The sequence below is a fragment of the Sorex fumeus genome, unplaced genomic scaffold (genome assembly GCF_029834395.1).
Source record: "Sorex fumeus unplaced genomic scaffold, SorFum_2.1 ptg000037l, whole genome shotgun sequence".
NCBI lineage: Eukaryota > Metazoa > Chordata > Mammalia > Eulipotyphla > Soricidae > Sorex > Sorex fumeus.
In genome coordinates, this window is record NW_026606094.1 from 72,080,979 (window position 1) to 72,108,325 (window position 27,347).

The 27,347-nt window shown below is 54.2% G+C and overlaps 1 protein-coding gene across 2 annotated transcripts; it reads left to right on the forward strand.

Annotated features, from left to right (window-relative positions):
• Positions 1-1,038: 1,038 nt before the first annotated feature.
• Positions 1,039-23,522, forward strand: MTURN (maturin, neural progenitor differentiation regulator homolog). Of its 2 annotated transcripts, none has more exons than XM_056118258.1 (3): positions 1,039-1,395; positions 11,824-11,950; positions 23,042-23,522. In XM_056118258.1, exons 1-3 carry the CDS (start codon positions 1,234-1,236, stop codon positions 23,068-23,070), a joined length of 318 nt encoding a protein of 105 aa, XP_055974233.1. In that variant the 5' UTR covers positions 1,039-1,233; the 3' UTR covers positions 23,071-23,522. The 2 variants fall into 2 exon arrangements, with proteins under 2 accessions (XP_055974233.1, XP_055974232.1); XM_056118257.1 differs by having other exon boundaries at positions 1,044-1,395; positions 11,824-11,946.
• Positions 23,523-27,347: the final 3,825 nt, after the last annotated feature.

The following is a 27,347-nucleotide window of genomic DNA, read 5'->3' on the forward strand; positions in this document are numbered from 1 at the left end:
TCATATTTCAGTCCTTAGGACCAGCACAGCCGCGCCTGGTCCAGAAGACAAACATTCAAGATAAAAGCTGAGTATTCGTAGAATGAATGCTATTCCACGTGTCCTGCTGGTGGTCATTCAATGCCTGCGGGCAAGGACTCATGCAGCGCATTTTCTGCAGTCCAGCAATGCCTGTCCGGTCCCTAAGCAGGTGGTGAGCGTTCAACAGGTGCATAATTAGGTCCCAACATTGGGACCCGGACTGCTGCTTTAGACTGTCCTTCCCTCCCTGCCAAAGGATCCATCCGTCTTTCCAGGTTGTGCAATATGAACTAACGCCGAATACTACTAAAACTAAGTCTCATAAGTGCGTTTTGTTGATTTTTTGGGAAAGACATGTTCAACGTCAACGTAACTCCCCCAAACAAAACAAAACTCTCTTCTTCTTCAAATGAGTGTTTATGCCAGTGTCCACAGACGCAAGTAGAGGAACCATTGCTTCACATCGGAGCACAGAGCACTGACTTCTGAGCAAGTGAAGCGCCCTTCCTCCTTCGTTTCTCAGCTCCCCCATGGCTCGACTTAGAGTAGACACCAGCGTTCCGCGGTTCTCTAGGCGCCCCCCGCCCCGCCCCTAGGCACTTCAGTCGCTTTCTAGGAGCCCACCGCTCTCCAGGACATTAACAAGGCGCCCGCCTATCACCTTCTCTGCGTCCACGCCGTGACGTCAGCGGGCTTGGGCTCTCCGATTGGCTGAGACCCCTGACGCCACGGGCCGGGGCGGCCCTGCTCGCGAGGGCTGGGGGGACGGAGGGCGGCTGGGGGCGGCGGGGGTGTTCCGAGCGGGTGTCTGCGAAGAGGGGAGGAGCCCACGGAAGCCCCGCCCCGACCCCCGCCCACACGGAGGCCACGCCCCCAGAGGCCCCGCCCCGCCGCAGCCCTAGCGGGCCCGGCCGCGCCAGTCTCCCAGTAAGGGGGTGGGGCGGACCGGGGAGGGGAGGAGCCGATGGCAGCCCCGCCTTATCCCCGCCCACATGAAGGCCACTCCCACCAGAGGCCCCGCCCCGCCGCAGCCCGAGCAGGCCCGGCCGCGCCAGTCTCCGGGGCGGCCGGTAAGGGGGCGGGGCGGGCCGGGGCGGAGCCGGGCGCGGCGCTGCGCCGACCCTGCCGCCGCCCGCCCGTTCCACCGCGCGTGTAAACAGTCCCCGGCGGGAGGCTCCCGGGAGCCGGGGCGGGCGGGCGCGGCGGGCCGCGATGGATTTCCAGCAGCTGGCCGACGTTGCGGAGAAATGGTGCTCGCACACGCCCTTCGAGCTCATCGCCACCGAGGAGACTGAGCGCAGGATGGATTTCTACGCCGACCCCGGCGTCTCCTTCTACGTGCTGTGCCCGGACAACGGATGCGGGGACAATTTTGTGAGTGTCCTGGGGAGGGACCGCGAGCTCCGGGGCTCCCGCACACCCGGGGTGGAGTGGGGTGGGGTGCCCGGGACGCTCCGAGGCTCGGCGCTGGTGTCCGCGTTCCGGGTGGGGCCTCTGCATGCGAGGTACGGGGCTGGGACACGCGGTCGGCGCGCGGTGCTGAGGCTGGGAGCATCCCGGGGATGTCCCCCTGTTGCCCCACCTGGGGCCGGGATGCTCCGACCCTCCCCGCCGGAGCCGCTGTCCCTAACCGGGGGGCTCCCCCGCGCCCGGGTGTCCCGTCCGGGTGAGGAATTCCGTCGCCCCTCGCTTTGCGCAGCCCCAACTCCTCGAGTTATCCCCGCCCGGGAGGACCCCGCAGCCCCCCCGCCCTGTGCTCGTTCCCTCTACGCTGCCAGTTTGGACACAAAGCCGCTGTCCACACCCGCGATGCCCCAGCTCCTGGACCTTCTTTGCGGAATTGCACCCTGGATCTCGAAGAGGCGCGCGCGCGCGCACGCACCGGGCACACGGAGCCCCACGCGCGCACACACGCGGGCACGCCTATCCCCGGCCCTCCGCCGCTGCCCGCGACCTGCAGGCCACCCGGGCGGGACGCGGCGTCCGGGCACCTCCCCGAGCCCCCCAGGCGGTTGCCAGGGGAGGGGATCTCCCCGCCCGGCCGATCCCGGCAGGACCTCCACCTCCTGCGCTCAGTCTCCCACGCCCACTGGCAACCGGGCGCTGGCAATGTAGAAGAGGGAGGCGGGGGAAGTTGGGGTGCGGAGAGTGTCCGAGGAAGGCGCTCCCTGGGTGTTGGCTGGACACGGGGAGCATGTAATGGTCCCCAAATGTAAGATGGTGGCGGCGTGGGCCAGGGTTACCGTGCGGTCCCTGGCCTGAGACTGGGGCTGGCGCTGCCGCCGCCGCTGCAGACCGAGGTGGGGCGGCACCTAGGCGGGCCTGGCGCGGGCTCCTCAGGTGCGGGAAGGACGAAGTCACCCACCACCCCGACCCTCCCCACCACCACCCTGGGAAGTTGGAGGGGCACGCGAGGCCAGCGGTCCTTGGCCCGAGAGAGGTGAGGGCTTGTGCATGACTTGCCAATAGGGCACGTGCCTCCCACCCCCACCACCCTTCCTTGCCTGGGAGAGAACACACCGCTCCGGGGTCCCATCCCTGTGACCCTGGAGCAGGGCTATGATGACATCCAGATTTGAGTTCTGGAGTGACTGGGAGAGTGCTTTCCCTGCAGTCCACTTGACACATCCCTCCAAATGTGCGCTTTCTGTCCCTGCCACAGCCAATGGCGTTCATAAAGCACCTAACAGCCCACGTGGCGAGGTCCCCCATGCAGGCTTGGACCAGAGGTTTCCCAGGGTACGGGCTTATCTCTTTGTTAAGAGTCTCGGAGCTCCAGCTGGATGGAGGATGATCACAGTTCTTCCTTCCAAGTGCATAGAGCAGGGGCCTGAGTCACAGTACAGCAGGTAGGGTGTTTGCTCTACAAGTTGTGGACCTGGGTTCCATCTCAGGCATCCCATATGATCCCTGAGGAGTAATTCCTGTGAGTGTGGCCCCCAAATGAAAACCCAAGTATTTAGAACAAATTAGATACCCAAGGAGAAGCCTTGGGCTCACGGGCAGGACAGCTCCCCTCTGGCTTTTGACAGGGATGTGCCCAGAAACAGTGTAGTAAGGAAGTTTGCAAGGCTGCCCATATTATGATTGAGACATTTTCCCACCTGTATGAGTAAAATGCTCAAAGGGATTCAATTGCTGACAACAAAATGAAATAGATTAAAAAAAAAAAAAGAATGGAGAGAAAAGTGATTCCTTGGATAAACCAGAAATTTCTCAAAGTTTCTGGCCACCTTTAATGGACAGGATACCAACCATGGGGTTTTACTTAGCATTGCCTACCCTGTGAAGCTGTTCCAACCCAGGAGGGCCGGCTGCACTGTGCTCTAGAGTAAGGGTATGGGGCAAGTCTCTGGGCATTTTCTTTTCCCAGTAAAATCTATAAGGCATTCAGAGAAATCCGAGATGAGTGGAGCTCCAGTAATGGAAGCATTGGTCAACAGTGGGGATATCTTTTTTCTTTTTGAGTCACATCCGGTGATGCACAGGGGTTACTCCTGGCTCTGTACTCAGGACTGAATCCTGGAGGTGCTCCGGGGACCATATGGGATGCTGGGAATCGAACCCGCGTTGGCCGTGTGCAAGACAAACGCCCTACCTGCTGTGCTATCACTCCAGCCCGCAATGGGAATATTTAAACAGCATCTCAGTTCACAAAGCATCTTCACATCACTTGTTTGGCAAACATGTGTTGGGGACTACTCTGTAGCTGACTTGGGCCGACTGTTACGTTAGAGTCTCTGTGCTCCGGGGCTGCCATCTAAAAGACTGAGTAGCTGAGTGCTTAGGAGCAGAAACTGGGTTCAGGTTACTCGGGCTTTCTTCACCCAGCTTCCCAGGACTGTTTGCTTTGGGGGGAGTTTTTGTGCCTCACTGTCCTTGCTTATAAGTGGGAATAATGTTAGTGCCTACCTGCCAGGCTTGCTTGAGAAGGGTGCCTCGCTGTGCCCAGTGCTCAGTAGTTGTTAGCCCATTATGGGTACCAGCAGCCATCTCATTCAAGCCGAGACTCTAAATCAGGTCCATCCTTAACTCCTCTCTACCACGTTCCACCTCCGGTACATCAAGCACTCCGTCTGTGTTAGCCTCCAAAATGTACGTGACGTGCACTTACTTTTCTCCAGCCCCGTGCTTTCACACTGTTTTTAGTTTTATCTCTGCATGAGTCTTCTTGCTTCTGAACCCACCCCCACACTGGCAATCACCCAGGCCTTATGGACAGCAGCATCCGGATCTCGTTCTCACCACGGCCCATCTTCTCTAGTCTGGCTTGGCGTCACCTCCTCATACACCCTTTAAAAAAAAATTCGAGGCACTGTAATTACAAGACTGTTAGTGATCATTTCATGCAGACATTGTACCAGCACCACACCCACCACCTGCAGAGTGCCCACTGGTAAGCTCAGTTCTAACCCAGCATTCACTCTGAGCTGCAGCCAGTCCCTTGGTGGGTCTCCTGCCCACTTTGTGACCCCACACTGGCTGTTTATCCTCCTGGCTTACTATATGCCTGCCTCAGGACCTTTGCACTTGCTGACCACTCTGCCTAAAACGGTCTTTCTCGAGCCCCACATTTTTAACTGATGAACTTCTGTGTCTGCTTAGGCTTACGCATCCTCATCTCAGCTTCTTTTACTCTTATCACTCCTGAGAGAGTCTTGATACTCTCTCACTTATTTTCTGCCTCTTTCATTCCATGAGAAATTCCTTAAAGCAGCATCTTGCCCCACTCACCACTGTATCCCAGCTCTTGGCACCTGGGTCTGACATGTGAGGGGTCTTTAAACCATGCTGATAAGAATAAGTCAGTGAATGACAATCTTCTGTAAAAGATAGTCTGTTTCGAGAAGGGCTTCACACAGCAGGAGCAACGGTAGAGTTGCTAGAACACTTGCCAATACACGACCGACCCAGGCTCAATCCCTGGCCTTCCATTCAGGCACTTGAAACCCTACCATGAGTGATCCCTGAGCAGAGAGCCAGGCGTGAGCCCTGAGCACTGCTGGATAGCCCCAAAACATGAAGGAGGCCTTCAAAGCACAGTAATTCCAAGGGCCATTTGCAGCTAATTTACTGTCTCAGACTTGTCTCCAAGCACTTAGTCTTACTATTTCTACTCTGGAAAACAAATAAGCTCTGCAAGATCGCTGCTGTAGCTAACCGACCAGTGAGCCCTGTAAGCAGGAGCCCCATGTCGACTGTAGAGACCCTGGCAGTGACCACGGGGTCAGCCTTGACTGTGGCTACAAGGAGAGCCTCTTACTGAACCTCACAAAACTTCTGTGACCTGGGTAGGACAGTCCCGCTCTTAGAGCTGAGGAAAGCAAGCACCTGTGTTTCGGGGAGGTCTCCAGGATATTCCGTTAGAAGTTCCTGGCTAGGCTTGAGCTGGAGCCCAGAGATTCGTCCCTGGCACCCGTCATGTGCCTCAACAGGAGCCTGCCAGGAACAAACACTTGTTCTTTTTTTTTAATTAATTTATTTATGTTTTCCAATTTCCCCCGTACACTTTATATAAACGCCGTGGTTTACAAAGCTGCCCATGATGATTTGTAACGGGGCTGGAGTGATAGCACAGCGGTAGGACATTTGCCTTGCACGCAGCCAGCCCGGCCGAGCCGGGTTCGATTCTTCCGCCCCTCTTGGAGAGCCCGGCAAGCTACTGAGAGTATCTTGCCTGCGCGGCAAAACCTGGCAAGCTCCCCGTGACATATTCAGTATGCCAAACACAGTAACAAGTCTCACAATGGAGACGTTCCTGGGCCCGTTCAAGCAACTCGATGAACAATGGGAGGACGGTGTTTGTGTTTGTTTCCAATATTCCAACACCAGCCCCACCATCATTGCACCTTCCTTGCGCCAGCAGACACTTGCTCCTTGTCCCCTGCTCTGTCTCAGCAGCTAATTTAGCTAATTTAATTAGTATCTCGCTTGCACATTCCTCCCTTTCACCTCGCAACCATCCGTCCACAACGTTCCAGTTCCACATGACTGCTGTCACTCAACCTTTAGGGTTCTAAATGTGCCCTCGCTTGGGCTGCCGTGTAACTGTGCAGGGACAGGTCCCAAGCTAAGTTCACCACCTGTGCCCTGTCTGTGCCAGAAGTTGACGGCCCTGGGGGTGTCCTGCCATCTCCCCAGGTAGGAGAGGGGAATGGCTGCAGCTCACTCCCCTTCTGTTGACTCCAAAGCTGCCCAGGCTGAGTCGGGGCTGAGAAGTGGGGCACTGGCAGACAGCTCTCTCGGGCCAGCTGGACAGAAGGGTACACAGGGGCCTGCTTCTGTGTCTTGGTACCAGCTGTTTCCCTTGCTGTCCTGGGCTGGAACAAAGGCTCTGCCGCCCTGCCGGCTGCCCCAGGAGGAACGTGTTAGCCTGTTTGGATCCACAGGGTGGGATAAATTCCTCCTCGGTGGCAAAACAAAGATAGCACTTGTGGTGGTATGGAAAAAGTCGTATTTATACCATGAGATTTAATTTCCTAGGCAGGTGGATGCCTGCGTCCCTATGTGTTCCCCCCCCCCCCCCCCCAGTTTTGCTCTAGATATGTCTCTAAGCTGTGTGACAAATAGCAACCAATGCATTCTGCATCAGGCCAACCTCACGCGTTAAAATGAGATCCATTGTTGGTGCAGGTGTGGAGTGGAGAGACAGCAACTTGTCTAAACTCTGCCCTTGGTTTCCTCATCAGTTGAAGGGAGATCATTTTGCCCGTGAGCTTTATGTGAGTATTGTAAGGAGTCTGAGAGGGAGAGGAGACTGCATCTTTCCATGGTGACTCTACAGTACCTGTCAGGAGAGGTGATTTCAGGGCAAATAAGGTGCCTTTGTGTGTCCAGGGGGTGCTAAGCCTGAGAACAGTGAAATCCTGTTACTATGACCCTGGGCAGATGGGAAGCAGCAGGTATTGGGCAATAGGGGGGGGGTGTCTATAGCCGCCCCTCAGTGTGTTCATCCCCACCCTGTGAGCATCAGTGAGTGCAGGGGCAGGGGCACAGGTGGGAGATACTGACTTGGCTTCTAGCCCTGGTGTCTCCACAGGCAGGTTGCGTAGGTCCTGCGCCCAGGGGCCTGGGGAACCTGGATCAGTGGGTGACGCCAAGAGCAGGTTGTAGATGTGGCCGACCCAGCTCTCCCCGACCTGGGCAGAAACCTGATGCGGGCTGTCCTATAGCTTTTCTCTTCTTCCACCTTCTGTGCCCTGGACCCCTGTCAGGTGGGCTCTGAGCTGTATCTACTCAAGGTGGAGTTGATTCCTCTCACTCCCCCAGGGTAGGGAACTAGGGCTTCAGCACTAGAGCTAGCAGGAAGTGACTGGGACCAAGGAGGAGTCCGGGGCATCTCATTTGCTCCCCTGCTACCCTCCCCTTTGATTACGAGTTAAAGCAGCAGCGACACGGACTGTGCTCAAACAGGGGCGGCTTGTGGGGCTGAGCTGCTTTGATGCTCCCCGGCCAGTTTCAGTAAGAGGCCATTTTTCTCCCCACCATCATGCCCCGGGACTGGTTTGCCATTGGCCCTGACAGCGCTGCATTGTCCCGGTGTGTGAGCGGGGATAAACACTCTGGCCCGGCCAATTACAGAAAGAAGGGCCACAGATGGCTTGTTCGAAGACACAGGTCCACACTGGGGATTTTCCTTCCTGACGGGCAGCTGTGGAGAGGCAGGAGCAGGCTGCTGAGGGCCGGGCTGTCCCACGGGATCTCCTTGGCAACCCCACCCCACCCTCCACCCCCAGCCCAGAGCCACAGGGCGGCTGTGAATCTGCTGCGAGGTGCTCACCCTACCTGCAGTGCAAGGGCAGTGTTTTGCTCAGTGTAGTTCCTGAGCTGCTGGAACATGGATCAGACTCTACCGCTTAGCTGGCCCCCATTCAAAGACTTGGGTGGGACCCTGCGCTTAGGACTGATTGGCCTCCTGGTGATCGTGACGCACCCTGCGATCTCTCTCTCTCTCTCTCTCTCTCTCTCTCTCTCTCTCTCTCTCTCTCTCTCTCTCTCTCTGTCTCTCTCTCTCTCACACACACACATGTGTGATATTATATGCACCCACATGTGTCTCTGAGCCCTGCCATCCCTTTTGTCTTGGCCTCAAACAATGTCCCAGCTGAGGTCATTGCAGCCGCCCTCTGAGATGCAGGGCATGGGTCTCTGGTTCCCAGTTTCCTTGACCTCTTTCTGGTTTTTGCTTTCTTTTGTTTATTTGGGGTCCACGCCTTGGCAGTGCTCAGGAGAGACCCCCAACCCTGCTGGAGGGACCATAGGTGGTGCCAGGGGTTGAAACCGGGGTTTGCTGTGTGCAGGGCAGCGACTCATTCCCAATATTTTCTCTCTGGCTCCCTGCAGTTTTCTCTGTATAAGAAATGATCCCAAATCCTGTTTCCAGGAGCACCCACCCGCTGCCCGCCATATTCCCTCCTCCCCATCCCGCAGAGGTTCTGCCAGCACACCATGGGTTTGTGAATAGGCCCCAGATGCCCTGTTCTTTTCCTAAGAGGTGACCATCCTGCTGGCTGGGAGGAGGTGTTTTCCTTGTGGCGTGTTGCTGGGTGTGCCACAGTTACACGGGGCTTCTGGGACATCTGTGGCCCATTCCTGCAACTGACCAGGCCTGGGACTTGGTGGTGTTTGTCCTCATTTCACTTATTTTTCTCTTATGTTTTTTGCCATTATTTCCCTTTTCTTCTTTTCCCGACTGCAAACATCCTTTTTAGTTCCTCTTGTATTCTGCAGCTCTTAGCTGGCAGCCTTGATTAATTTTGGAAGGAAGCCGTTTCAATAAATAAAGTGGAATGCTTTTTGTTAGGAGAGACGATGAATATGCACCAATTAGCAGTTAATAAGCAAGGCCTTTTAAGTGGTCTTATGCACCTGGGGCTGTCTGATTTCCAACCCTCCCCCGCCCTCGCCTTGCCTTTGGGCGGGGAGTGAGAACTGGTTTGAAAACCACAAAACTTGTACAACTGGGAATCCACCAAATAGACAACTAGTGAGCGAAATGTAGGCTCTGGGGGTGGGTGGGGTGGGGTGGATTATTAAGTCTTCCTTCTCAAAGATATGTTCACAACCCAGGCCCACCCGGAAGTGGTGGGATGAAGAAGAGGCACGCACTGTCTCCTGGGCGCTGCCCAGGGAGGTCTGATCAGGTAACTCAGAAGCTGTCTGATTCCCAGTGAGGTGGAGAGTGGGGGGTGGGTACAGACTTCCCCCAGGCCACTCTGACCCTCAGTTACACAGCACGGATGTGCATGGCACAGGGGACCGCTTCTTTTCCTTTGGGTTCATTGAAGACTTGCCCCGGACCCTGCTGCCAAGAATGAGCAAGCCCAGGGCACTCGGAGCAACCGCAGGGCCCTTGCACATACTTGCTGTTGGGATGTGGGGGTCGGGGAACCTGGAACTGACTCCTCAGGGATCCTGTATTTAGGGGGGTAGTCAGATGCTTTATGCAGGCTTTCAGCTGAGGGGCTGCCCTTGCCCCTCGCCTCCCCACATTACTCAACAACACTCAGGGTGTGTTCTCCGTGAGGCCTCGCAGAGGGTGGGTTTGTTCAGTGTGGCCTTAGCAGCAGAGTGCCCCCTCCCCGCCCCGCCCCTGCCTCCCTGTCCTCCTGCCCAGGTGTGAGGGGAGAGAGGGTGCTTATGCCACCCCCAGCACCAGCGCCAGTGCCCAGGTGTCCGCCACGCTAGCTGGGCTCAGAGGACGCTCCCTTTCATTCCCTCGGACTTCCCTGGGGGCTGGGGAGGGCAGGCGTGACATTCCTGATTGTTGAGGTGCTCTTGGGAACATCGTTAACCAGGGTCAGGCTTGGGGTCCCGCTGGCACATTTTAAAAATGGAGTCTGCAAATGGGCGCGCAGTGGAAACTGGGACTTTACTGCTGCCCGCCCCCCGTCCCTCCCTGGCTCAGTGGGTCAGTCGGGCATGGACATGGGTAGAAAGGGCTCTGTGCAGGGACACTGTGGCACCCTGTAAGTGACGGTCTGTAAGTGACGTTGCAGCAGCTTGGCAGGTCTAGTCAGAGGCCGTATTCTGTAAGTCACCGTAGCTGGGGACACGAGGAGTCCCCCCAGGGACCTGGGGTTAGAGCAGCCAGTGTCAGCACGAGACTCCCGTAGTGGGTGTGAAGATGACACATCAGCCCCGGAGTTGTTCTCTCCCGATGAGCAGTGTTGTCATCGGCCATAGACCCGGTTCCTGGAAACCCCGCAGTGAGCAGGAAGGAAGCAGGTACGTGCTTGTGTCGGGCGGGCTGGTAAGGGGAATGGGCCCGGCCAGCCGATAAGGGGAGTGGGCCCGGCCAGCGATCCCTGTTGTGCACTTGACAGGGGCCCTCCTCCAAGCCCACCTTCTCCCAGCTGTCCCGCCCCACGTCTGCTCTGCACCTGCCTCCCAGGCCTCAGCCCCTCACCACGTGGCACTGTAGTCGTCCGTCGCCTCTGAAGGGTGTTCCTGGGTGCCTGGCACAGCCCCTGGTGGTGCTGCCGCGGCCACCCACCCCTGCAGGCGGAGCAGGACTTGGGAGCCCGTGGCGTAGGTTTCTTCCTGATCCGTGAGCACGAATACGGGAGAGACGCCTCAGTAGATCTGGGCAAAGTGCTCAAATGGTTATCTTCTTGCGGGGGCGAGGGGAAAAAACCTAACAAACAAAAACGCTTGTCTTGTCTCAGAAGGAGAAAAAAAGCAAAGAGAGCAGAGCCCAGCCTGGGCTAGGTGCGTGCTGACAGGGCGAGGGGTGGGGGCGCTGCCCTCTGCATCTTCAGGGAAGCCGCGCCCGCTGCAGGCAGCCTTTGTTTCCCCCCAGTGACCGGGCGACGATTGTGTGCCTTCTCCTCAATTCATTTCTTTTTTGCAGTTTACCCGCACCCCCACTCGCAGGCTAATCTGGGCAAAAGAATGTCTTGTTCCGAGTTAGTGGTTACAAGCTCTGCATAATTAATCCTTCAGCCATAGCTGAAGGCGAAGGATCACACAGGATCCTGGCTTCTCCTCCCTCCCGTTCGAAAACACTCCCCTTGCCCGGGTTAGAAGGAGGCAGTGGGATGGGGCGGGGCAGGGGGTGGTGGGGAGACATTCTGGGCAGAGGCATGTGATTCCGAGTTCATTTCACTCGGAGGGGTGAGCGGACCCGATGGGGAATCACACAGGTGAGGTGATGGACCCCCAAGCCCAAGAGCTATTCCCTTTCGTGCTTATACATGGGCTGGTCCCCTGGTCCCCTCCCGGGCAGACAGCTCAAGAATGAATATATGTTCCCCAGATTTGGAGGCCAGCTGCACACACTAGGGGTAAAGGCAGCTCAGATAGAGAAGGGAGCACCAAATAAAGGGTGTTGGGAAGATCCGCCCAGGATGGGAGATGCATGCTGAAAGTAGACTCTAGACCGAACAGGATTGCCACTCAATGCCTCTTTTGCAAACCACAGAACCCAAAAGGAGAGAGAGAGAACAAAAGGGAATGCCCTGCCACAGAGGCAGGGTGGGATGGGGGGGAATGGGGGTGGGAGGGATACTGGGATCCATGGTGGTGGAAAATGGGCACTGGTGGAGGGATGAGTATTTGATCATTGTACAACTGAAACCCAAGCACAAAATTTGTAAGTCTACAACTGTACCTCATGGTGTTTCACTAATAAAAATTAAAAAAAAAAAGAATGAATATATGAATGTGACTCGGGCGCGGAGACCCTCTTCCCTTCACGTTGTGAACCGTACACCAAGAAAGCAACCTTGGCCGTCTGTGCTGGCTCTGTGTGTAACGCCTGTGTGTCTTTTGTTCTCTCCCTCCCTTGCCCGCGGCACGTAGCACGTGTGGAGTGAGAGCGAGGACTGCCTGCCTTTCTTGCAGCTCGCACAGGATTACATCTCCTCCTGCGGCAAGAAGACGCTCCAGGAAGTCTTGGAAAAAGTCTTCAAGTCTTTCAGACCCGTAGGTGCCTGCTTGACTTCTAAAGACATCTTGTTTTTGAATAACGCGGATGGGGGGGAAAGTGGGCAAAGCCTGGCATGACTAATTGTTTGTCTCTTGTCTGCCCTGTGGCTTAAAGATAGCAGCTCGTGGAGGGAGGCTGAGGGCGGGAGGGGGAGATGGGATGCGACACAGCTGTTGGTTGCTGGGGTGCTGGTTATTTCGAGCCTCACTTGAGTTGAGGATCTCTGATAGGGTGGGAAGCAGGCAGAGCCTGTATGAGGCGAGTGCGTGTTCCTGCTGCCAGCCAGGGGAGCCGAAGCAGAGTGCTTGGAAGTGTCATGGGGTTTCTGTGACGAATGAGGGCTGGATGGCGCGGGTGGGGGCTTGCCAGAAGGCCCTCCCCCATTGAATTCATGCTACTTCTGCTCTTTTCCCTGGTTAGAGACTCTCCCGTGGACACCTTGTTTTCTTGCTGCCCCCAATGCCTGCCCCTCCACTCTCAGTCTTAGGTTCTGTGTGTCTCTGGCTACTGGACAGTTTGCTTTCACCATAGCCGATAAACATGTCAAGTGGATGCTCACCCTTACTCTGGGGAATGCCCGTTTTCCCTCTTCTGTATTGGATGATCAAGCCAAGACCAGCATCAGAAGGCTTCATCCTGTAGTGGGTGTGAAGATGACACATCAGCCCCAGAGTTGTTCTCTCCCGATGAGCAGTGTTGTCATCGGCCATAGACCCAGTTCATCCAAGCCCCTCTCCCTGCTCCACTGCACACATGTGCAGTGGCTACTCTCTACATGTTCAATGGTGTTTGTGCTAGAATTTCTATTCCTTTTCCCAGAATACTAAATAACCTCCAACTGTAGCTGGGGAGAGAGCTCCAAGGGATAGTGCAGTCCCTGGCTCTGGCTGGCACCCCCTGCACATCACTGGGGTGGCCTGGTACCCCACCCTTACCATCAACCACATTGCTGGGCTGAGCAGTTGCCCGTAGTGGGCCTGAGCAGAGCACCCTCAGGCTTGCCTCGTGGGGCTGAGTGTTGATGGGGCAGCCCCCAACCTTACCCCCTCCACTGCTGGGATATGTACTCTATTTTCAAAATGTTATCTTCGTGTGTGCTGACATTTCAACTCTTCTTTCGCATCTGTTAGCTGGTTGGGTTGATAGCACTCCTGGCTTGATGGTACTTCCAATATCTCAAGTCTACTTTATAGATCCAAGTCTGTATTTCTGTGTCTCACACCTGGAACCTTGTTTCTTTTGTCTGTTTCAGCTTTAGACCTAGCCATTCGTTGGTGCCTGAGATGAGGGTGTCTTCCTCCAGAGCCAGAGAGATTTTTTTGTCTGCTTTTTTGTTTTTGAGCCCTACCCAGCTGTGCTCAAGGCTTACTCCTTGCTCTGTATTCAGAGATCACTCCTGGCAATGCTTGGGGGAGTTGGGGATCACGCTGGGGTCAGGGCAAGTGTCGTGCTTCCTGCCCTCGCTCTCCTGCTCCCCCCAAATTATTATTTTTTAAAAATTTTTATTAGTGAAACACCATGGGGTACAGTTGTAGACTTACAAATTTTTGTGCTTGCGTTTCAGTTATACAATGATTTTTAATCTGCTTCTGCCTGGGTCTGGGGCCTGTTAGTCTGAGGCCATCTCCAAACAGTGCAAGATTTGTGGCGGTAAGATTTGTGGCACCCTGTAGGTGACGGGACGGCCCAAGGCACAGCCTCCCCCAGCTCAGCCCTGTCCTGAGCGTTGTCGTGGTGGGAGCTATCCTGGTTTGGTGGTGTGGACACAATCGGTATTTCTTTGTCCCAGCTCTGCAGCCTTGGTGTCTGCTGGGGACCCCTTTCCTTTTTAATTAAAAAGGACTTTATGACTAAAAAACAATTCAAGTTGGGGAGCATGTCATCATCATAGAGTGTATTCTAAAAGAGGAAAAGGAGTCTGATTTTTTTGTTTGTTTTGGGGCCACACCTGGTGGTGCTCAGGGCTTACTCCTGGCTTTACATTCAGAGATCACTCCTGGTGGGCTTGTGGGACCTTATGGGGTATCAGGGATCAAACCTAGACCATACATGTACAACAAATGCCCTACCCACTGTACTATCGCTCTGACCCCAGAGGCCTGATTTATTTTTTCTTTTTGGGTCACACCTGGCAATGCACAGGCTTTTCACTCAGGAATTACTCCTGGCGGTGCTTAGGGGACCATATGGGATGCTGGGAATCGAACCCGGGCCGGCCATGTGCAAGGCAAATGCCTTACTCGCTGTACTATCATTCCAGACCCGCCTGATTATTTTTTTTTTAATTTTTATTAGTGAGACACCATGAGGTACAGTTGTAGATTTACAAATTTTGTGCTTGGGTTTCAGTTATACAATGATCAAGTACCCATCCCTCTACCAGTGCCCGTTTCCCACCACCACGGATCCCACCCCCCATCCTCCCCCATCCCACCCTGCCTCTGCTGGGCAGTTTTTTTTCCCTTCTCGCTGTACCCTTCCATGTGGCAGAAGAAGAATCTTTCTGGGGCCTGTTTCAGAAGAGTGGGTAAGGCCTCACCCAGCAGGCATGCCCGCGTGACCTCACCCCTCCCAGCAGTGCCATCGCCTGGCAGCAGGGATCGCCATGGGAAATTTGGAGGGACTCAAGCATCCAGAGCAGACCCAGGATGCAGGAGTTTGGGGTCTGTCAGGGTGGGCTCCTGCTAGATCCCAGGCTTGGCCTCTGCCCCCAAGCAGGCTCCCGATGCAGTCAGGTTATAGCTGTCAGTCAGTGCCTTCGAGACCAAACAGCTTTGTGTGTTAGTTCAACAGGCTCGACTCTAATTCTTCATTCTGTTTAAGAAGGCATTCATCTATAATCCAGCTTTTTAAAATATATCCCCACAGAAGAGTTGATACCGATCACTCAGTCTGTAGAATTTCAGTGACTTTTTGTCATTCTCCCACTCTGCCTCCCTTTTCCAAATGATTTTTTTTGGTAAATTTTCTATCACTTTGGTGCTTTCCAAGTCAATGTTTGATTTAAAAGTACATCGTTTTGTCATTTATTCCATCCACATTCACTGAGCACTCACTGGGCACTGAGCTAGAAGGGTTCTGTTCCCAGCACTTGAATAGAGCAAATGAAAATCACTGGTCTTGGTGGGGTTGACAGGAGAAAGAGAGAGAGAGAGAGAGAGGGAGAGAGAGAGAGAGAGAGAGAGCGCGTGTGTGTGTGTGTGTGTGTGTGTGTGTGTGTGTGTGTGTGTGCGCGTGCGTGCATGCGTGCATGCGTGTAGGTGAGAGGGAAAGAGGAATTGGTTCAACCTGTAGCAGGTAGATGATAGGGAGAATGGAACAAGAAGAGGCCAGTGTGGCCATCGAAGGGGAATGAGATATGACCTGTGGGTCCTACAGGGCCCAGAGTGTGTGGCTTGTATTTGCTCTGGCGCTGTGCAGTCTCGGGGGTGGAGGGGCAGTACCCAAGGGTGTGTTTCTGCCTGGAAAGCTCCCCCTGGCTCCTGAGTTGAGAGTAGGCTGTCACTGTGGTGTGATGGGGCAGCCTGGGACTATCAGCCTGGGAGAGACCAAGGGGCCGGGGCTGCGTGGCCATAGGGAGGCCGGAGGGAGGGCCCTGGGTTCTGGAGAGGCTACGAGAGCAGACCTGCAGGAATCTACCAGGCCTTAGGAAAGAAGGCCAGTGCCAACCCAGAGTCCCCTGCTGGGCTGTGAAGGGGGCAGCAGGTCCCCTGAGGGGCCAGAGGGACAGCTGGAAGGCTGCAGGGGCAGGAGCTCTATCCGGTATGTACCTGTTAGCATTTGAGATGCCCATTAAGCATCCAGGGAGACCAAATGAGGAGGCGGCACAATATTTTTCAGTTGATTTCCTCAAATTTCATGTATTTATTTCTTTATTTTTTTCCTTTTGGGGTCACACCCAGCAATGCACATGGATTACTTCTGGCTCTGCACTCAGGAGTTACTCCTGGTGGTGCTCAGGGGACCATGTGGGATGCTGGGAATCAAATGCGGGTCGGCCGCGTGCAAGGCAAATACCCTACTTGCTGTGCTGTCTCTTCAGCCCCATCCTCAAATTTTAACTGGGGGAAAAAAAATCCCTCTTTCCCAGTGGTCCTCACAGCTGGTTCCCTTGCTAAGAGTCCGTCCGCTTGCTTGCACTTGGCCTCTGTCTGTGGCCGTGGGGTCTATCTGCAAGCAAAATACAGGCTGAGTCAGTGGGAAGGACTTTACTATGGAACTGATTTTGCTGTTTACCAAATCTCTGGCTGTACTTTGGGAACTGGGACCCCCACATGGGAAGTGAAGGGTCAGGGTGTGGGATGGGGCAGACCACAGTCCCAGACCACCCAGATTCATGGCTGAGAGCATGGGATGCATCACGTTCTGGACACTCAGGATTGATGGGAGATGGTCAGGCAGCAAGGGCCCTGTCCCGGCACAGCCTCCCGCCACGGGCTAGGGGCTTGGGTCTGAGGGGACAGCACCATGTCTGGTCCTTGTCCAGTGGCCCCTCGAGTGGGGAAGGTCTGAGTCCTGAGCACCCTCTGGCTGGGTAGGTTTGCTCCCCTGGGGCAAGGGCTCATGTATGTGAGTGATGGTGTCCAGTGACTGTCCTGGTGTGGGTCTCTCCATGGAATGTGGCCATTAATGCTCAGAGGTGCCCACCAGTCGCCATGATGGAGGCAGCTGGGCTGCCACTGGAGTCCCTAGGAGTCCTGTCATCTTCCTGAAGTAGCCCTCAGATGGAAGTAGCTGGGCATCACCCAAGTGAGCTAGATAATAGGATAGTGGTTAGGGTCAAAATAATGGTGGGCAGGACTGGAGCAATAGCACAGCAGGTAGGGCATTTGCCTTGCACGTGGATGGCCTGGGTTCGATTCCCAGCATCCCATATGGTCCCCTGAGCACTGCCAGGGGTAATTCCTGAGTGTAGAGTTAGGAGTAATCCCTGTGCATCACTGGGTATAACCCAAAAAGAAAAAAAAGCAAAGCAAAACCAAAAATTAATGGTGAGCAATCTCGTTCCTGTCCACCATTCTTTTCTGCCCTCTTGTGTCTGTTTTACATGCTGTGTACTTGTTCTTCCTTTTCCTGACGCTGTGGACTCTGGGTCACATGTCACCTGTTGGCTCTCACTCCTGGGTGTGCTGTTCTGTGGTGTGGCTTGGTGAGCCCTGGGCTCTCTCCCTCCCAGTGACCTTAGGCCCTGCCTGGGGCTGGATGTGGCTCTTCAATTCTTCTCTCTGGAAACCGGGACACTTCCATTTGGAAAAAATCTCCCTTCCCCCCCTCCCCCCCCCCCCCATGAGTTGACTAGCAAGGGCCAGAGAGATCTTTTCCATCAGACACTAATGGCTAGAGGGTCTCGGATCAACCGTGCCTGCAGGAAGACCGTGGGTGATCCAGAAAAAGAAATTCTTGCCTCCACTTGCGGCTCTGACTCCAGCTCCCGCGAGCTTCCTAGTCTTGCTGAGGAACAGAAGGCAGCACCGTGAGAAGCAGCTCCACAGGACGGGCAATTGGAGCAGGAACGATTTCACTCACACGTTTTTTTTTTTTCAAGACATTGGCTCCTTTTGTTTAGTTTTTTGTTTTGTTTTTGGGCCACACCCAGCTGTGCTCAGGGATCACTCCTGGTGGGCTTTGGGGACCATGTAGGGTGCCAAGGATTGGACCCCAGTCAGCCACATGCAAGGCAAGTGCCTTACCTGCTAGATTCTCTTCAGCCCCAAGATACTGGTTGTTTCAGTGGATCATGGCTTTTACTTTGCTCCTATGAGGCATATTCATACCCGAGTCTTTGGTAGACAGTCCTGTGACCCCTGAAATGAAGGGGGCCCTCCATCCAGCCACCTTTTGCTTTCAACCTCCTAGGAGTAGAAGGCCGTGATAGCTCCTGTGTGCCGGGCCTCTGGATTCCTGCAGTAGCATTAAGTTGATGCGGTCAGAGTCCCCAAGTGCTGTGTAGTCTCTGTCTTCAGACTGCTCCCTGCACCAGCCGGTCCCTTGTCACTGGGGAGCACGGGAGATGCCCAGCCTCCCAGGTCTCCCCAGACACCCCGGAGTCAGCCTTTACACTGTAGGTAGGTCAGTGGAAGACACAGCACAAAAATTTGTAAGTCTACAATTGTACCTCATGATGTCTCACTAATAAAAATTTAAAAAAAATTAAATTAAAAAACACTGTTGCCAGGATTCCTGGATGCGTTTGCAGGAACTGTTCCAGCCAGTCACTAGGGGGCAGCAGTGACACCCTTGCCCAGCGACCTGCCTGCCCACCAGGGCCCACACCGCTCCTAGCCGACCCCTCTCTCCTCTTGTGAGACCCTCTAGCCCACGAGGCCTCAGGAGGCAGCAGACCCCAGAGGCCAGTGAAATGTAATCTCAGCTCATTGCACTGCCGTTCAAGAGCCCTTGAGCTGGTCCTGCAGGTGATCGCCACTCTCCCGGGTTTGAAGAACTTTATTCTCAGGGACTGGCATCTCTGCCACGCAAGCGCTCCCTGGGGTAGGGGAGCCACACATTCTTGCGTGACCACAGATCACCCAGAGGAAGCCAGGCTGACAGGAGGCCCAGGGAGCACCTGCGCTGCCGGACGGCCAAGCCCTTAGGACTGAGCACGGCGATTATTTATTCATTTTTGTCCGTTGAAGACTTTTATTCAAAGTTTTCTACAAAATTTTTCAAAATTCAGGAATAATTTCAATACATCAGACAGGGTTGGGGGAGGGGAATTGCCTCCTTTTCCTTTCAAGAATGTGTGGGAATAGCGAAGACAAGCAGTGCTTTGAGTCTGTCTGTGTTGCTGTCTCTGATATGTCGTCTTCTGTTTATTTTTCTTTTGTTTTGTTTTTGGGCGGTAACCCTTGGTGCTCAGAAGCAACAACCTGCTCTATGCTTGGAGTTCCTTCTGGCATTATTTGGGAAACTTTGCACTACCCGGTTTTGAAACTGCAATTTTCTGCTTGCGGAGTCTATGCTTAACCCATTGAGCATCTTTCTAGCTCCTGATATGTCTTCTTGACTGTTAAAAAGTGGGATCCAGGGGCCAGAGGCATAGTACAGGGGTTAAGGCGCTGGCCTTGCACGTGGCCAACCCGGGTCCAAGCCCTGGCATAAGATACGATTCCCTGGGCCGGAGCGATAGCACAGTGGGTCGGGTGTTTGCCTTGCATGCAGCTGACCTGGGTTCAATCTCCGGCATCCCATATGGTCCCCTGAGCACCGCCAGGAGTAATTCCTGAGTGCAGAGCCAGGAATAACCCCTGAGCATTGCTGGGTGTGACCCAAAAAGAAAAAAAAATAAAGACACAGTTCCCTGAGAACCACCAAGGGTGATCCCTGAGCACAGAGCCAGAAAGCCCTGAGCAGCCCCAGCTATATCCCAGCCCTACCCCCCCACCCATACACACACACTCCAAATAATAAACCCGAGACTCCGAAATGAGGAGCTGAAAGCTTTGTGCTTCTTGTGTCTTTTCTTCTTTCCTAGAGTGTGAGATAGCAGTGGGGTGGTCCGGAAGCAAGCAGGGCAGAGGAGGGGCAGGGGTGGGGTTGGGGAGGAGCAGAGGAGTAGGGGCTAGGCTCTCCGCCCAGGCGTCAGTCGCTCCCGTGGGGACATGGATCCTGTCCTGTTGTCAGTGGAGCACGAGGGCTGTGGAGTTGGCTGCCTCGGCCCTTGCACACTCTCATTTAAACCCTGTCTGGAGGCGGAGCAGGAGAGGCTCACATCCCAGGGGCAGTGGGGACCTCGGCCAAGCAAAGGTCTGGGCCAGCCCTGGCTTCCGGGCCCTGCTCCACGGCCTTTCCCACCCAGCCCTCTGCAAAGCGACAGACCAGGCGCCATGGTGCCCTCTGAGCTGTTGAGAGCTTCTCTCCTTTCTCCGGTCAGTGAGGACAGGGGCTGGGCAGCTGTGCTCTGACGGCTTGAGTTCTTCCCTCCTGGGAGAAGGGCCTCTCCTGGGTGCCAGGCTAGACCTGGGCTTAGATGCACAACTGAGGTGAGGCATGAGTGGGGGACTGGGCCTGGGGGTGAGGGAGATGGCCATGGCTCTGTGCCTGGCAGGCCTCGGTGTTCTAGAAGCCTCTGTAGGCTGGAGAGAGCGGGTATTGGGCCTCTGGGTTTGGGTAAGTGTGGATCCCTGGAGTGGATTGTGGGCAACAGGAACAGTAGCATTTCTCTCAGGCTGTGGCTGCCTTTGTGGTCAGTGCCACTGGGCCTTGGTGGCCTTCTCAAGCCCCGGGGGTCCAGGCAGTCACTTTGTAAAGTGAGAGATGGACACGCCTCCTTTGGGGCGCCCCTTCCATGCCTCGCTGAGGAGTCAAGTCGATTTCTGAAGGACGCTTCTCCTCCGGGCTGGTCCCATGGGGGTGGCCACAGCCTTCGTGTTTGGGCAGCTATCTAGGTATTGCCCCTCGAGTGGTAGTTTCAGCTGGTGGCACCATCAGGCTGCTCTTGAGCTGCAGCTCAAATGCCGGATTAGTCAAGGTCCGCACGCTTGTTCTGACACACCTCGGGTCTCTCTCTCTCTGTAGACACTCGCTGCTGCTTGTACTCCTTCAGGCAGGGGGGCTCATCTCTTCTCTGCAGCACACAGGGTTGATACACCCTCTTAGGCTGGGCCGGGCCTGGTTCAGCGTTCCCTGCCCTCCCCTTACGCCCTGTCTTGGAGCATCTGCTGCTCTCTGAGGTCCAGGGTGGAGCACGTGCCTGGGGCTGGCCCCGCCCACCTTGAGGACCACGTGTCTGCCAGGACCCACACATAGTCATCGTCCATCCTCATTCTGTCATCTCTCTCTCTCTCTCTCTCTCTCTGTATTTCCTCTACTAAGATCTGAAAAGGAGATGGTGGTAGGAGAAAGGGGACCCAAGACGCCCACAGGGTAAAATGGGAGAATAAAGGCTTTGTCTGCTGCCGTCTCTGCCCAGCCTGTCCTTGCCGGCGCATGTAGAAGGGGTAGGGGCTGAACAGCAGGCATCCTCTGACAGAGGCTGCACGGTCCCCCGGGGCCTGTTGGGGCTGTATTGAGGCAGGTCTGGGGTGTGGGGTGAGGGTCATGAGGCCATTCGCTGAATTTCCTGAAAGGGATCAGTCCAGAACCCAGTGTCCCAGTCCCTCTGGCCACACACAGGCCAGTCCCTTGGAGGGGCTGAAGACCCAACGGCACCCACAGCCGTGGCTTCCTGCCCGCACAGAGCCTGCATCCCTGTGGATCAGGTTCTGCAAATAGCATTCGCAGATTCTAGCCAAAGGCCAGTCAGTGCTTTAAGAAAATATTTACTGCCCATTGGCTGTGGTTTTCCCTGATGACAATTATCTATCGAGTACATGGTAAAAAGTAAAGAGAAAGAGAAAGAAAAGTGCCATAATCCCACTATCATTGTCACTGTCACTGTCACTGTTCTCCCGTTGTTCATCGATTTGCTCGAGCAGGCCCAGTAACGTCTCCATCATGAGACTTTGTTGTTACTGTGCTTGGCATATCGAATACATCACGGGGAGCTTGCTAGGCTCTGCCGTGCGGGTGAGATATTCTCGGTAGCTTGCCCGGCTCTCCGAGATGGGCGGAGGAATCGAACTCGGGTCAGCCATGTTGGCTGCTTGCAAGGCAAACGCCCTTCCCGCTGTGCTATCACTCCAGCCCCATCCCACTATCAAAGACACAATATTTGTAAAATTGGGGGTGCATTTCCGGGTTGGAAGCCGGTAGCACATGCTGGGGGAAAAGGCAGCTCAGATAGAGAAGGGAACTCCAAGTAAAGGATGTTTGGAGGACTCGCTCGGGATGCGAGATGCTTGCTGACAGTAGATTATAGACCGAACACGATGGCTACTCAATACCTCTATTGCAAACCACAACACCCAAGAGGAGAGAGAGAACAAAAGGGAATGCCCTGCCACAGAGATGGGGTGGGGTGTGAGGGGATGGGGTGGTGGTGGTGGTGGTGGGAGGGATACTGGGATCAGTGGTGGTGGAGAATGGGCACTAGTGGAGGGATGGGTACTCGATCATTATATAACTGAAACCCAAGCACGAACGTTTGTAAGTCTACAACTGTACCTCATGGTGTTTTACTAATAAAAAAATGGGGTGCATTTAATTGAAATCATTTGTTTGTTTCAGGACCACATCTGATAGTGCTTGGGGCCTGTCCTTAGGGAAAGTGCCTCGCTGGGCTTAGGGGACCATATGGGGTACTCGGGATTGAACCCAGGTTGGTCGCATGCAAGGCAGGGTCTTCCATACTGCGTTGTCTCTCCAGCCCCTCCTTCTTTTTTGTTTTTTTTGGGGGGTGCAACCCCGTGATTCTGGGACCACATGGAGTCAGGGATCAAGCAGGAAGCTGTGCTCTGTCTCCTGCACTCTTTTCTCCTACCCTGACTAAAGTCATTTTTCCATATAGTGAAATATAAATATTTAAGAAAATTGGTGTCATATTAAAAATAATTTTATCATGTTATTTTTACTCTTAGGAACACTTTTATGGCATCAAATTAAAAAACACTCTTTAGGGGCTGTGGAGCTGGCACAGCAGGTAGGGCACTTGCCACGCACAGGGGCCATCTGGGTTCGATCCTGGTACCATGACATATGGTCCCCTGAGCGCTGCCAGGTGTGACCCCAAACAAACAAACCAACCAACCCCCACTCCTCAGGGGATGTATTATGTATTTCTCACAGATGCATCATGATTTAGCTGTCTTGTTGAATGCGTTAGTTGTTTCTGCATGCCTCTATGTGTGTAATTAATAGCAGTGCTTATTCTTAGGTGAGGCAAATATAGAAGAGACTCGGGTTTGGCTGCCATTGTACGACTCCTCGTATCCCAGACCTGTGCCAACGCGCCTGGATTTGGTACTGGCGCTTCTGTACTTTGGTACTTGAAAGCAGAGGATGTCAGGCTTCCTACGAAACCCATTCTTGGGGCACCTGCCCCTAGAAGGATCGGCTTCTTCATCTACTAATTCCATAAATGCAGTTGTCAGGGTAGTTGACACCTGTGGAAAATCTTCAGGGGCTTCTCCAAGTCCTGCTCAGTGTTGGGTTTCCAGGCTCACTCCGAGGCCCCTGGGAGTGCTCATGCTGCTTCTCTTCTCTCCCCTATAGCTACTGGGGCTTCCGGACGCAGACGATGATGCCTTTGAAGAATACAGTGCAGATGTGGAAGAGGAAGAACCGGAGGCGGACCACCCCCAGATGGGGGTCAGTCAGCAGTAACCTCCCAAGGTGCCCACTCCGAAGGAGCGTGTGGCCGTGGGGCCCCAAAGAGGGGTCTTGAGCTCCTGGGTTAGTATTTTGCACCTCGGAACCGGACCTCCGCCTCCCAGCACCCAAATTAAAATGAAATACCTTTCTGATGACCACAGAGTGTCTGCACCGAGTTCTGCTCGGAGGTGACCTGGACATCACTCTAGGCTGGTGGGTGTCCATGGAGTCATGTGGGCAGCGCTGGCCATTTGAGTTGCGAGTCCGTTTTTCCCAGCTGGCTGTTCTTTCTTGAGTTTCTGTTGGAGAGTTGACGTTCGCTGACTCGAGTGTGGGAAACTGAATGTATTGAGGGTGTACTTTGAGGGAAAGCATGGCAGAGGAGATATGCGGTCTGCACTTTTTTAATGTACCTTCTAAGTGTCTGTATGTGAAAGGTTTTGCTTATAAAGCATGAGTTTTAATATCTAGTCGTTTAACAGCACAAGAGCAAGTTCAAGGGCAGGAAAGGATCATTAGTTGTTTAGCTTCGGGTGGGAGCAGGGAGCCAAGAGGCTTCGGGGTCTGGTGTTGCAGCAGCTGCTCGCGGGAAGGTGCACACGCGATGGACCTCTTCAGTTGTTCCAAACACGCGCATCCCAAAGTCATTTTTTTTAAAAGTCCCCAAAGCAGGAATGGAGTAAATGGCAACTTCCTCATTTCTTTAAAATGCTTCTAAACCATCCCACATAGGAAATGAGACACTGTCCCGTCTCTCTTTGTAATGGCAACTGGTTAAATCATGAAACATCCATAATCCAAGTGCCACTTAATCTTTGAAGCCATAGAGAAATTGAAACCAAGATAAATTTTTTTTGTAAATGATAAAATCCTTCTTTCCTTTTTAAATCTTAGTATTCATTCTTTTCTTTTTAAGTCAAGTAAAGGCTACCACAATGTCATTTATCTGAAAAGTATAATCCCGTACTTTGAGGAAAAGAAGCGCAGTTGTTTTTAAAGTAACGTGAAAGTGGGATTATCTTCATAACAAGCAATGACAAGGATTTCAGTACTTCTTGTTTGGTTAAAAAGGGAGTTCTGGTGATTGTAATCCTCAGGCCATGCACAGAAGCAGCTGTATTAATCGGAGGGGCTGCCACCGGGCAGTGCTCCCAGGGGAATCTTTATGATGCTCACATGGAATCATTGGAGACACTTTCTCGGCCCCTTCTCCATCTCTGGATCTAAAACCATGGGTGTGACATGCGTTCTTAGGGATCACACTCGGCTAATCATAGCATCTGGGAAGGGATGGCTGTAACCTGCACGTGTATGACGGTTGGGTTATCAAATCAAGGCTTAACAAAAGCAATGGGGGCCGGAGCCATAGCAAAGCCGGGAGGGTGTTTGCCTTGCACGCGGCCGACCCAGGTTCAATCCCTGACATCCCATATGGTCCCCCAAGCACTGCCAGGAGTAATTCCTGAGTGCAGAGCCAGGAGTGACCTCTGAGCATTGCTGCGTGTGACCCAAAAAGCAAACAACAACAACAACAAAAGCAATGGGAGCAGCTGTAGGGAAGGGCACGGGACTTGAGGGAATTTTGTTTATCTTCCAGGCTGGTCGCTCTTAGCCCAGACTGTCACAGTAGTTTCTGTTGAATGGATGGGTGCCGTGGGGACAGTGGCTGCTTGTGGTAAAACCCTGGGGCTGCAGTTTTAAGTCATGAGGTAAGATTGGGGGTTTCCAGCCCTCCACTACCTCAGGTTTTTCTTTTCTTGGAAAAACCCTTGAAAGGTTCCTGGCAAGTGCAGCAAAACAAGGCTGTTCTCGGAGCCGGTCAGGGACTTGGGTTCAGTGCATGAGTGGCCCCTCGCTCATCCTCCGCTTCTGCTCCCTGGACACTGTCCCTAGGGCCAGCGTCTTGTGTTTCTTCTTTAACACAAGAAACAGCCACAACTAGCTTCTCTGTTTTCAAATAAACTGGGATAGTGTGCACGAAGGCTTCAGGCCGAAAGTGAAACAGGCATCACTATAAACTGTTTTTCCATGAAACCGTTTGGACCTTGACCAGATACTTCTTGGTGTTCCTGGTCTCTGCTCATAAACCCTGAGTGAGATAATTAGGCCGAGGGGAAATTAGGCCTTGTTTCCTTGTTGTCTGCTCCAGGAGTAGTTGTGTGCGTGCGTGTGTGCGTGCGTGTGTGTGTGTGTGTGTGTGTGTGTGTGAGAGAGAGAGAGAGAGGCGGGGGGGAGGCCGGTCACAATGCATTATTCCCCAGGACAATTCTCCCAAAGACATGAGCACGTTGGACTGTGCCCCCTGAGCCTTTTGGTCACCCTGTCAGTGCTCCCCGCCCGGGTGCTCACACATGCACCCATGGCTGCCCTCCATGCGTGAGACTTCATGCCCCAGCTAGTGGCATCAGGGCCGCACCCAGCGTCACTTCCTCAGGGTGCCTTGATAGTCTGGCAGCCGTGACTCCTGCTGCACAAGCGGTTTGGTAGCTACACACGTTCCTGTCCCTCCTGCACGTGCTGACACTCAGCAGCCGGCAGGGCGAGGGACTCCGGCTTCTGGTGAGCGACAGCGTGACATGCCACTCCCTGCCCCCACACAAACGCACTGGCCCCCTCGCTGCTTGGTCCCCCCTTCTTCACTCACTCTTTGGCAACTGTTTGAGAAGCCAGAAGAAAGGTGAGGTCCCAGCCGTGAGATGACAAAGGGTTTGTGCAGGAGTGTGTGTGTGTGTGTGTGTGTGTGTGTGTGTGTGTGTGTGTGTGTGTTTTCAAGCCCCCAGGGCCTGATGAAACTCTGTGGTTTTAGGAGAGAGGGAGGGTGGGGCCCCCAGAGACAAGATTCACTCTTCCAGGAGGTAGGGGCCCAGCTGTTCCCAGGCAGGTTCAGCGTCACTAGGGGGCGGATGAGCAGGGTAAGTAGCTGGAAGTGTGCAAGAGGGGCTGTCACTTTTGCCCGCTAGTTGTCTGGTCTTGCAGAGGGCAATTGCAGAGGAGTGTCTGTGTCTGTGTGTCCATTAGAAAAGGAAGGTAAATGCAAGAAAGAAGTAATTGCTGTGGCTACTCTGGGACAGTTGTGAAATCATGCCTCTGATGGCATGTGTTAAACGTGGGTTCTGGGTTCCGGTGACCCGCAGACATTTTTCTTGTGGCTACCTGGTTCCATTTTTTTCTGCCCAATAACTACGCAATTTCGTCTTCAAGGGATCAAGAATAAATTGCAGAGCTGGGGTGGAGCCTGGGACCGTAGGGTTGGGGGGGGGGGGTTGGTCAGTAAGACTCCATACAATGCCTGAGCCCAGTCTCAGAGCTGCATTGGGTCTGTTTCCCCTCACCCTGTTTTCCCATGACTGGAACACAAAGTCTCTTCTTCAAGAAGAAGACCTGATGACCTGGTGTGAGAATCCTGTTTCCAGAGTGCAAACCTCTCTCCTCTAGTGGTTGCTGTTATTTTCCATAGCTAAGCGGAGTCGGTTCCTTGAAGCACAATGAACATCTCTGATCCTGTTTCTGTTTCTGTTTCATGAGAGCACAAAGTGTGTGAGCCCATGGGGTTGCTGCAGAGTACCCCTGGGCTTCGTCCTTGAGGAAGCTGCCTGCAGGGTCAGTCTCACAGGTAGGGGACGTGGAGTGGGCACCTCTGGTTTCCTGTGGTTGGAGACGCGTGTCGGGATAGGCAGGGCCTGGTGTAGGCGGGAGCACGTGAGCACTGGGTCCTGCTCTTGGGAGACAGGGAGGCAGGAACGAGAACGCTGTCTTCCTGAGCCTGCCTCCCCTCGCGGGACTGTCTGCATGCCAGGCAGGGGATGTGCTGGGGGTGGCTCTGTGCCTTTAAAAATACCCCACAGCCGTGGGGACAGAAGGCGTCCTGGAAATCTGGTACAGTTCTTTTTTGGGATGAGAGAATTGCCCAATGGTTGAGCTTCTCGCTCCTCAGTGCTCATAGATTCCAGAGCAACAGTGGCCAGCCCCTACTGGGCGGGTGTAGGAAAGTTGAAAGTTGATTTGGCCACTGCCGGCAGGTGGGTGTCCCAAGGTTGAACCCGCTAGGCCTAAGGCCTCTGGGCCCGTTAGTGGCTGTGGCGGCAGGGGAGGCGGTGGGTCGGGGTAGGGCCTCTTCCAGACTAGGCTTCGGGGCTGTAGAAAGAGCACAGAGAAGTCTGCTGTGGACCCCAGATTCCGCACAGGCTGCCAAGGCTACTCTCAGCCT